Here is a 12,027-nt window from a genome sequence, read left to right as displayed (position 1 = left end):
GCTGCTGCGATCCCTCCACTGGCTTCTGGTAGCTGCACGCATCAGATTCAAAACACTGATGCTGGCCTACAAAGCCAAAAATGGACCAGCTCCCTCTTACCTCAAAGCCCTCATCACTCCTCGCACTGCACCCCGCACCCTCCGATCTACCAGCACTGCTCGACTGGTTCCACCATCTCTCAGGGTAAGGAGCAAGCATACTACAAGACTCTTCTCTGTACTGGCACCAAGGTGGAGGAATGAACTTTCCCTAGAGGTCCGGACAGCTGAGTCACTGGCTATTTTCAAGCGACTTCTTCAGGAAACACTTCAAACTAGCACTTCTATCCTTATCTTTTGCATATAAAAAAATAAATAAATGAATAAAAAACACCCTTTGACACTTTTTCATTGTAACTTTGAACAAATGTTTTAAACTCATGGTATCTTAAGTATGTAACTTAGTGAGCCAGCATTAATGTATCCAATGTTAGAGATTTAAGCACTTATGTACGTCGCTCTGGATAAGGGCGTCTGCCAAATGCTGTAAATGTAAATGTAAATCTTTACTGGCTGCAGAAGATCCTACACTCTGCTGGTCCTGCAGTCTTTTATTCTCTTCCCTGAGGGCCCTGATCTCCTCCTCAAGTGCCTCTAAAGCAGTCCCCACTGAGGTTAGGTTCTTCTTGGGGAAGAACCTCTAATTCAGACTGTCTTGCAGCTATGAGTCTGTAGTTTTTCTAATGGGTAAAAATGATAAAATCAATTATGTATGAAACAATACACACAAACGTTAGGAAAATTAAACCAAAACCTGATTAAAATGAATCATTAAGTTTAATAGGTTCCATGGCTAGGCTCTGTTTAAATTTATAGCTATAGTACTATAGTTCCTTTTTTTATTTTTTTTATTTATTTTTATTTTTTTAAGTTGCCAGGAACGTTCTTGTACAACCCAGCAGTGCTAACAAATACAGACACACAAACACGTATGGGCAATTTAGAGTCACCAATTAACCTAACATGCATGCAACCTTTCGCCTGTGGGATGAAACCAGAGTAAAGTCCACACAGAAAGGCCCCAGCCAGCCAGCGGGTTTGAACCCAGAACCCTCCCAGCAAGCAATAGCCGTCATTTCACTGTCTAGGTTAACTATAGACCCAATATAGTCCGGCAATGGTTAACATTTCTAGGCAAAATAACCTTGAATTTGGTTACATGTCGCTTCTGCCAAAATAACTTGCGAGATGATTCCATAATGTACGTTGCGTCTTTTAAACGCAAAATTGCTTGCTGGGCTCTTGCTGTGAGGTGACAGTGCTAACCACTGTCAGAAATGTACAAATATATACAAACAGAACTGCTGAAAAAAAGCTCTCATGAAAAGAACCCTATTACCTTTTTTGCAACTTTTTCTACCTCCTGTGTGTCAAGGTAAAGTTCGTTGCGTACCCTCTTTCTCTTCTTGCCTTTTTGGTAGGTCCTCTTGCAAGAGTTTCTGCTCAGCAGTCATAAGTGTAGACTCCTTTTCTGTTAGTAAGAAATAGTAGCAAGACAGAATTTAATGCCTAGAAACAAAACTATGTGGCTTACGTTATCAAACACTGTATTTTACTGTCAAATTTGTGCTGTTTTTACAGTTTTTTGTATTGTTTTCCCCCTAAAACAATACTTAACAAGACTTATAAGTTTAGTCTGTTCATTTTAACACGTTAAATTTTGCTGCCATTTACAGCCGCTTATCTGATTTTCACTGTGCAATGTTATTGGCTGACAATGTTGACAGTTAAGTATTCTTATTAACCCAAATCTTATCTGACAATCTTCAATTTAGGACTTTTAAAGTAAGTGTTTAATTAATGTTTTACTTCTAAATAAAAATTCATACTCATGTGACTAATGGCCCTTAAGCTAGCTAAAAGTTCAAATGAAGTGTCGTGACGGCCGTTAGCTAGCTCGTCACTGTCCCGAAGCTAATAGCCTACAGCGAACGTTACTTGGCCAATAATGCAAAAACCTCAACAGGATAATTGCTATCAATAATGTTGCATGACTAACCAAGTAAAAAAAGCACTGTACTTGCCTGCCAACTGCAAAATGTGTGCTGTTTCAACCGTCCACCTATTAGTAGGCCTCTTGCCTCCGATGCTGCTGCAATCGATAAGATACTCCTTTTTAGAGTTTTCAGGAGCGAAGTCTGCGATCCAATTTACGGGGACTATACTGAGAGCATCTTTATCCTTCCCCTTTGACCAGCTCACTAGCGCAAACTTCATCTTTTTTGCAATAGGTTCGCGCGGTGCAAAGGTGCGCAAGTGTTTGATTGTGCAGTGTTGTAAACAGGATTATCATCTGCGCATGCAGAGTAATGAAAAGGAACAGCTTCACTGTTTTGTTGGATAATGGACACGTATTCACTGTGTATATTACATTGTGGTAGAGAGACTTGATGACAGAAAATGTTTTGCTGTTGGAAGACAGTATGACAAATCACACAGTTCAGTGCTAAATTTAGAAAATGTAGTTGGCTTGAAAAGAGTATTACAGGGCCGAAAAAGGTTTTTGATGTGATGCAATTCAACAGGAAATGTATGTTAGTTGATCTGCCACATTATGCCAACCTTTATGCATGTACAGTATACCTCCACGTTGCAGTGTGGAGGACTGAAATGTCATGTTGATGATGAAATGTCATGTCGAGGAATAAAATGTGGACTAAAAAAAAATGTAGTAATTGCTGCTGTTAATGATAAATTAATTTACTCTCATCTCCATTTTACAATATACAGTATGAATGAATACATAGCCATATATGGTCCATCCATATGGCTATATAATGTAAAATATAATGAATGTCATGCAAAATTTGATTTGGACTATTGTTAATCAACCTCTCTGTAATCCTATGCATGAGCTTGCTTAACTCATAAAATATTACTTTGTTTCAATAAACATACATGCAATAATGTAATACAGTTTTGTTTGTATATCAATGTATTTTAATATATGAATAAATATATAGCAATAGGTTGTCCATCCATATATTGCTATATATTTTCAAATATATGAGGAAGTTTCTGATACATTAAAATATATTTTCTAATGTATTGCAATATAAATTCTAGTATATTGCAATACATTTTTGTTTCGTAAGGGATATAACAGTTGTGGACAAATGAATTCAACATGTTTGTTGCCACATCACTGGGTTACAGAAAAACCCTAAATTGCATCACATTTCATCCAGCCTTTTTAAATGTGTAAAACATGAACTGTGATACAACACCAGGTCTTTCTGTACAGCTGGAAAAAACTATGATGGATTAAACCTTTAACTCTAAAATTATTTGCAATTTTTAAGAAAATGGGCAAAACATGATACATAATTTTTGATGTAAGAGACGATTTATTTTCCCAATCTTGTTAAACATTAAAAATGCAATACTTATAAACTACTCTTTATTAAATATACATACACTATATTATATCTATTGTATATTACTCTTCAAATGTGTTATCTGTTGTGTTAGTTCCTCAGTAACAATGCTTGTGAAAACTGTTTACACATTTATTTGATTGTTCTTTTTCACAACACATTTCAATACTTCACCCATTTGCTGCTTTAACAGAAGTGTATATATGTTTGCAAGAACCCTGTGTTTACATCCCTCTTTTGCACAACCCTGTACCTTTGCACAATGTTTTGTACAATGTACAGGATGCATACTGAACAGCGCTATCTTGTGTTTTTGTCCTGTAGTGTTTTGTTTTGTCTGTCAGCACTTTCGTCTTGCATTGCTTGCACTAGGTTGCACACATTGAACTTTATGTGGCTAGGAGAACTTACTTTCAAGCCTTAGCTCTGTGTTGTTCTATGTAGATCTGTCTTGTTTTATGTAGCTCTGGGTTGTTTTATGTAGCACCATGGTCCTGGAGGAACGTTGTTTCATTTCACTATGTACTGTGTTAGCTATATATGGTTAAAATGAAAATAAAAGCTTCTTGACTTGACTTGACTTCATACTCCTCTCAGTGGAGAACCCCAGAACGTTTTTTCAAGTCCATATATGTGTCTGATTTTCAATAAAAGTTTTAGAGACCAAAAAGTCTTCTTCTTTTCTTTTCTTCTAGAAAAAAGCCACCACAAGATATTCATGTCTGTGTCCACCACAAGATACGAATGTGTATTTTTTGTATGTGTATTTAAAACAAAGTATATTGTATTTGGATTTTGTGTGGAAGAACCAGGTGTTTTCTACTGGCCATATAACCTCTAATTCACATCATAAAGTCAAAATCCCAGAATTAGAGACGTATTGGTTAAGTTCTGAAAAATAGGTGCAGTATTTCTGAAAAAAGCTTAAGCAAGACCTAGGCTTTTTGAGGAAATAACGGGGCCAGTTTGGTTTCAGACTCCAATCTTCAAATGTTTTGTTTAAATGAACACTCTGTTCCCTGAAGATGTTTCAGGTTTGCATTCCTCAACCAGTCAGTGTCTCTAATAACATGACCTGGGCAGGTTTTGCACATCCAAGCTTGTGACATATGTTTGATGTTGCATACAGTTGTTTCTTTGTTTAATGTCACAACAGGTCACAATGTTATGTGAGCAGTTACTGTAATGAATGTTGCTCTCCAGGTACATCACCTTTTTATCAAACATACCTCTTTTCTCCCAGTGTTACTGATTTTAGCATTAAATCTACACTTTCATAGTATACTTAAAATGGTAGATATGTAATTTTATCTAGATGTTGAGGCAACATTTATCTTTGATGCTAATGGTGTAATATGTCCTGTGGGTTATTGAATCCAATGGTTTAAGATGGATATTGTGTTACAGTAAAAGATGTCTAAGTACAGTACTAGATGTCTAAACAGCTGAGTCACTGGCTATCTTTAAATTACGGGTGAACACCTACCTCTTCCTGAAACATGTAAACTAGCTCTTATTTCCCTGTTTGATTTGTGTGTATTTAAAAAAAAAAAAAAACAAGAAAAAAAACAAGAGTTTTAGATTCATGGGATCCTAATCTGTAACCTAGTCAACCAGTGTTAATGTATTCATTGATAGACTTCAAAGCACTTTTGTACGTCACTCTGGATAAGGGCGTCTACCAAATGCCGTATATGTAAAATGCAAATGTAAATTGTGACCCTTTTTACTCTTGCCCATGCCTACCAGTGTGCTATTTTCTCAAAACTTCTATAGCACTAAGTTCCTGGTTGCAATGCAACCATAAAAGTTTACTGTGTTTCCTGGTATGCTTTGCCATCCTCCTGTTAGCTTATGTTATATTTCGCTGTTGCTGCATGTGTGTTTCTAAAAGCATGTTTGCACTAAAAAGTGTTCAGTCTATATTGGATATGTAAAGAAAAATATAGGATATGACTTTAATAAACTTACTGTTAGCTTAACATTAAGTGATATTGTTTCCACTTATCATTGTTCTAGAATTTTGCCAGTGACAAAATAGTTAATGTATACTGAAAACAAGCTTTTACAACCAGAACTGACGTTTAAGATTTTATTATTTTTCCACCAACAAGTTAAGAGTAAATGTTGAAAATGTTGAAAATACACCAAAGTAGCTCATAATAGGGTTTGCATATAAGGTCAGATAAAGCATTTCCCAAAAACAAAGTCAGGAACAAACTTGAAGATTAATTTTGAAGATTACATACAGATTGAAGATTACATACTGTACAGCAAGATTAACAGTTTCGTTGCACAATTTTAACAGGATCCTGTTTTTTTAAAGAGGAATCACACAGATCTTTTTTTTTTCATTTATGTGAATTTACCACAATGTATCATGCTTTTTCTAGTGAGTACAAAAGTCACAGGCTGATTACAGCATCACTACTTTGGATTACCATTCAGTGAATTTGAGGATAACTGTATCATTCGGGTTTGGTATGTAACAGCCGACACCTGAAAAGGGTAAAGTATTTTATTATATGTTTACATTTAACATATATACACTTTGTATTTTAATCTCAAAGAAATTATATAATACAGATATACTGACCCACATCAGCAATGATTATGGTGCCATTCTGAGGTTGGATAAGCAGCTGCCAGTACGTATGTTTTTCATTGTCCCCTGCCAATCCGTTTACACTTACAAGGAATGGGCCATAGTTTGGATCCTCTTTAGTGGTGAATCTAATCAGAAATATCAATATTGAATTCATAGTGAAGTAAATAGAGGAAAAGAGGGCAATAAAAATTATTTTGAATTTTGGAACCGATTAAAACATCTGATTCGACAAAGATTAATCCTGTATCTCTGATATCTGATACAGTATGTCTGATATTAGCAATTATAAACTTTATAAACTTTTATTTATTATAAACCTTCACTATAAGGTCTATGACTGAAGTTTTTGTTTCAGCCAAGCAGGAGATTTGAAAATTCAGAGCCACACCAGGTATTTGCAGATAAAACTGCCCAACACTGTTGTACACTGTTGAACTTACCTGAAATTGTTATTGACTGTTTGGATGTTCCTCATAGCACCAAGTAAGATCCCTCTGTATGCAATGTTAGTGGTGAAAGTCAAATTGTTCTCGTTAGTGAGTGAGTTGTATACAAGTAGTGAAATAGGATATGATGACTCTGCAGGAAGTGATGTTAGAATCAATGCATTTTACATTTATCCTGCTTCAGAAGGAAACAATTCATTTGGAAAGAAAACCTACTTTGTTGCATATGAATTTAACATTTTCACTTTAATACAAATTACTACTACAGCGATAGTGATGTATCATAGTCTGTCCTTGTTATGTCTATAGAGATCTGTACTGTTTAATGAAAAAAATATCAATATACTAATATAAAAAAATATACTAATACATAAGATACCTTTAATATTTGATTTCTCACCTGAAGTTATAACCAGGGGAGCCAAAAGGTAAGTGAGCATGAAAATAGACAGAAGAGCTGCAACTTTGAAGGCCATCTTGCTGCTTCTTTGGTCTGGTGATGTTTGCGTGTGCAGGTATTTGCTCTCATCTGACAGGATTAAATGCTGCAGCACCTTTTTAGACCCTTTTTGTTCCTGCCCACTTTTGGTACAAACCAGACCAAACCAGATTCTAAGAAAACATACAAGAAAAAATGTATTGTTTATCTCATTTAAAGCATTTTATTGCATTAATTTTTGAATTAGCAACAAAGTTTGTCAAGACAGTTTAATTATTGCTACTGGGTGATTGGTGGGAACTGATAAGCTATAAATAACATAATGTAAATCCAAACATAATTTTGTAATTAAAAATTGTGTAACAAGTAAAAACAATCACAAAGTACTATTAGCTTTAATTTAAGTGTATTGACATCCAAATTGGGTAAAACTATTTTTATTTTTTTCTGGACCCTCTCTTTTAAGGGAACAAAAGTAATTTGGCAACTGACAGCTCGCACATGTCACATCCTCCATGGTGTAGTTATCAACAATCAAGAGGAGCATTCATCAGAGTCAACAAGGAGGGTTAACCACAAAATGTAAACCATTGCTAACCCTCAAAAATAGAATGAAAAGTTTAACCATTGCCAAAAAACTCTTAGAAAGCCTGTAAATTTCTGAAACAACATTCAATGGACAGATAAGACAACTTGCACCAGAAAGATGGGAAGAGAGAACAAGAGAGTATGGAGAACAAAATGAACTTTTTCCAATGCCATGGCCATGGACTTAAAAGGTACAATAATTTCTACACTATGGTTTTCTAAACCTGGTTTTGAATATAAACACCCCAGTCTGCACTTTGGGCTCATATTCATTATTAAATTTACACTCCAATATACTGTGGTAGATTGCTAAAATAATCTAAAAAAAAATTGTCAGATTCCACATGCAGTATCTATGAACCTGACTATAGCTTACGTAGGCTAACAAATTTTACCTCAGGTCAGGACCCAGCTTTATATCTACAACAAAATGGCACATGAATAAAATCAATAGCCAACAAATTACATTAAATTAATCTGTCAATATATAAAATTTGATCATGGTCATGTCTGAACATAAGGGAACGTTTGTAATAACAGCATTCCCTACTCAATATGTCTTCATGACCTGTTTACTCTAGGTGTCTCTGATTCACCTGTATGGATTGTGGTGTCATGTCAGTCTTATAATGCCACAGGTGTATCACACACGGTGGTTAAATGGTGGGGGTTTTGAAATAAGGAAGTTTCTCTTCAGCTGCAAAACATATTCAAGACTGAATAAGAAATCCACGTCCACATACTGATGGAATTTAGGAGTACTGTTTTGAAATTTACATGATTTAAATCTCTGGCGATAATACACATTCTGTCAGAGTAAGCATTCTGCAAATCTCTAATAGCCCCATAGAGCTCACAGAGAGCCTCTTTAGAATTCATACTGGGGGAATGTACACTCGGACAATGAAAACCGTGGTGAATTCCTGTGGTAATTAAAATGGCTTGCATCACAAACTCCACTAACAATGATCAGTAACTAGAAACAACTAGTTCTTGTACCATTCTGTGTTAATGTAAAAAACACATTATACCACCGCAAGCCTTACCGCACAGAGCTGCATTTCTGGTGGCACGAAACAAGGTAAGCCAGTCTAGCTGAATAGCTTTGTCTGGAACTCAGTCGTTGAGCCACATCTCTACTGTATGAAAACAAAGAAGCGTCAGTTTCAAAACTCTCGCCGTATGGTAGTGTTAATTTCATCACCTATTTTTAATTTAGTCTTAGTCTTAGTCTTGTGCCAAATGTCCTTGTTAGTTTTAGTCATATTTAGTCATTCACATTTTTTTTTTTTAAGTCAATTTTAGTCGACTAAAAGTCCCGTCATTTTAGTCTAGTTTTAGTCAAAAGAAAACTCAAGGTATCTTAGTCAAGTTTTAATCGACTAAAGGTCTTTTAATTTTATTCTAGTTTTAGTCAAGAAATTGTAGCTTGACCACATCTGGAATCTATTGTAAGAATAAATACAACGAGGCCTCTTTAAATGCAATAATATCAGGAACACAAGTTTCCACTCAGAGAAGACTCACAACAGCAGCAGGGTGTATATTTAAATGGAGTTTTGATCTGATGTCTTTTGCACTACACTCCAATCTAGGAACGGGATGGTAACAGGTTACCATGGTTATTTATAATCTCAGAATTCATATCACAGGCCATAGAGAGATTTCTCAAACCTGCATACCAACTTTTCTCCTGTCTCTGGCCTTTGCTCATAACCCTCTAAATGTTCCATATACTGTAAATTTCACACTAATTGAGTGTGAAATTTATATGGAACATTTAGAGGGTTTTCCTGTGTTCCCTTTTGCATGACCACTCTCACACTTGTCATATCAGCTGTGGGTGACAATGTCTTATACTTTTCAGATCCATCAATGTTTGTTTTATGGGTGTAGACACGTCTGCCCAAACTGGCTGTTTGCCTGGTGGCAACCAGATGAGTGTGAAGGTCTTATTCTCCTCAAGTGATTGCATTTCTTTGTCCATGGCATTTTTTCATTGTTTAGATTTGGTTGATGTTATGGCATCCCGGTAGGATCGAGGTGTATATATATCACATACTGCTTTATAAAAGCAAGTCTATGCATGTTTTCTGTTTGTCCTCCATATCCTCAGTCTCAAATTCCTGTAATGAGCTGATGTTTTGCTCCTTTAATCCCGGAACATCTCTAGGTGGTGGAGCAGGGGCAGGGACGTCTCCCTGCCACCCCCTGCAGCTGCCCTAGGATGCATCTCTCCCCCAAGCCTTCAGGGCCTTCTGCAGCTTGGCACCTCTGATGCCAAAAGTCTTACAAAAATGCTGCGTGGAGGTTCCGGTGAAGCCCCTGCAACCAACCTCCACTGGAAAGGTATATGCGGTCCACCCAGCTTGTGTGCATGCGGATGCAAGCTCTGGATACTTCTCCCTTTTCCTCTCAAATGCTGCCTCCATCCCGTCTTCCCATGGCACAGTTAGCTCGGCCATGATGACAGTCTTCGTGGAGGTGGACCAGATGTCGGCTCGAAGAGATGTTATTACAATCTGCTGTGGGAACTTCAATTGGCAACTAAGATCGGCTCTCAGGTCCCACTCACCTCCTGGTGACAAGATGGACCTCTCCCGTAAGAAGCTGCTTAGTGCCTCTCCCCCTTGCCTGACAAATCGAATGGATTCGTATGATGTTGACATGCTGGCTTTGTTTACTTCAAGTCTATGTGCTTCAATGACCTCTGCCAGATTTCACAGGACAATGTCGTGGCACCACCCATACCGGCCCTGAGTCAAAGCAGTCTTACAGCCAGAGAGGATGTGTTGAAGACTGGGACTCTGGTGGCCACAGAGCTGGCAAAACTCTTCTGTGCTGTACCAGCAGTGCAGGTTCTCAAGGCTTGGGAGGGTATCATACATAGCCCTGCTCAAGAAACTTAACCTTACTTGGTTCCACAAGTCGGCCCAGGTGATGGTCCTGTCGATTACGGCCTCCCAGTTTGTCCATTTCCCTTGCAGGGATTGGCTCACAGCTTTGACCCTATAGCTTTCCCCTTCCTCCTTCATGATCTCCTGAACAATCAGACTTTTCCTCTCTTTCCTCGTGGCTTTGGATCACATACTGGTTGATGTTGTCCATCCGAAGCCTGCCCTGCCATGCTGTGTCAATCCCACTACTTCTTGGTGTTTCAGACGAGTTATAACCTGATTCACTGCTTCCTGCGCATCCCATTTTCTTCCGTTACGAACTTGGGTATTAGCATTTTGTACTACTGGGTCGGGAGAGTCTTTCAGTTAGAAGAGCAGCCGCACCTTTTCCAGTTTATAACCCAAGCTGATGGTTTTCTTTGGAAGCCTCAAGATGTTCTTCCCAAACAGAGCTGAAGTGCACAGGCATCGGAAAAGATGCTTCCAGATGTAATTATTTGCTTTTGTGTCCATCTTCAGGACTGTCGATGAGGTGATCTCGCATAACTTCAAAGGGCCACAGCAAGTGATAGTATAAGGTGAACTGGTAGCACCTTACCTTGAATTTACCTGGTAGCGGGCTTTTGTCTATCATTTTGAAGCCACCAGTTATTTGTGTGATTACAGCGGAAACCATGTGTTTTCATTGATTGGTCTATCAAGCATGGAATCTTCTCACCACTCACTGAGAAGGAGATGTTATCTTTCCTGGCTCCTTTCCAGATGGTTTAATCTTCATCCATGAGAACAAGTCTTCGAGCCTTTTCAGCAGCCTGTTGGTGCATGCCACCATGTGAAGGAGAGTGGTGCCGTCATCCAGGTAGCTCCATAGCACAGGGAGTTGCTGACCTGATGGGGACTTGAGTCCTCAGACTGTCTGTCTTCCTCCGATAAGAATGACCTCGAAAGCTGTTGTGAAGAGTATGGGAGAGATGGAGCATCCCATGACTATTCCTTTCTCCACTTGATGCCACCCAGTAATAAATTTGGAGGTTGTGTAGCAGTCTTGGAGATTGTCAAAAAAGGTGGTTATGATACCCTGAATACATGGTGGGATATGGAAGAAGTGCAAACGTGATGAAGAAGGGCAAACCTGATGAACTAATGGAAGACAGACTTATATGAGTTTTCGAGATCTAACCACACTACGTGGAGATCTGATTTATTACACTTGGTCATTTGAATCTGCTCCAAAATCATCACAGAATGCTTAACACAGCCTGGAAATCCTGGGACGCCTGCCTTATGGCAACTGGTGTCAATATATTTATTTGCTAGGAGGTAACTGATCATGTTGCCGTCACCGAGAAAAAGATCTTCCCTTCCACATTCAGAAGCGCAATGCCTCTGAATTGGCTGATGTTGCAGGAGTCTTTCTCTTTTGGGCTGAATACAGTGACTGCCCTACACCATGCTGTAGGAATGGCTTTGGTTTTCCAGGCAACACACATCAGCCTTCACAGCAGTTTCAGGAGTGTGGGGCAGTTCTTGTAGACTTTGTAAGGAACGCCATTTGGTCTGGCTGCTGATGTGCTTCTTGCTTGCTGTACAACTTCTTTGACCTCAGACCATTTTGGAGGGGTGGTATCAAACT

General features: G+C 38.1%; 1 protein-coding gene across 1 annotated transcript; it reads right to left on the bottom strand.

Moving 5' to 3' along the window:
• Window positions 1-5,638: 5,638 nt before the first annotated feature.
• Window positions 5,639-7,180, bottom strand: LOC132846757 (transcobalamin-1-like). The gene is made up of 4 exons (XM_060871475.1): window positions 6,871-7,180; window positions 6,465-6,603; window positions 6,013-6,149; window positions 5,639-5,915 (listed from the first exon to the last, which is right to left on the bottom strand). The coding sequence occupies exons 1-4, from the start codon at window positions 6,944-6,946 to the stop codon at window positions 5,854-5,856; spliced, it is 414 nt and encodes a 137-aa protein (XP_060727458.1). The 5' UTR covers window positions 6,947-7,180; the 3' UTR covers window positions 5,639-5,853.
• Window positions 7,181-12,027: the final 4,847 nt, after the last annotated feature.

The sequence above is a fragment of the Tachysurus vachellii genome, chromosome 6 (assembly GCF_030014155.1).
Source record: "Tachysurus vachellii isolate PV-2020 chromosome 6, HZAU_Pvac_v1, whole genome shotgun sequence".
Classification (NCBI taxonomy): Eukaryota; Metazoa; Chordata; class Actinopteri; order Siluriformes; family Bagridae; genus Tachysurus; species Tachysurus vachellii.
Note: the sequence above shows the minus strand (reverse complement) of the source record. Positions and strands in the feature narration are given on the sequence as shown.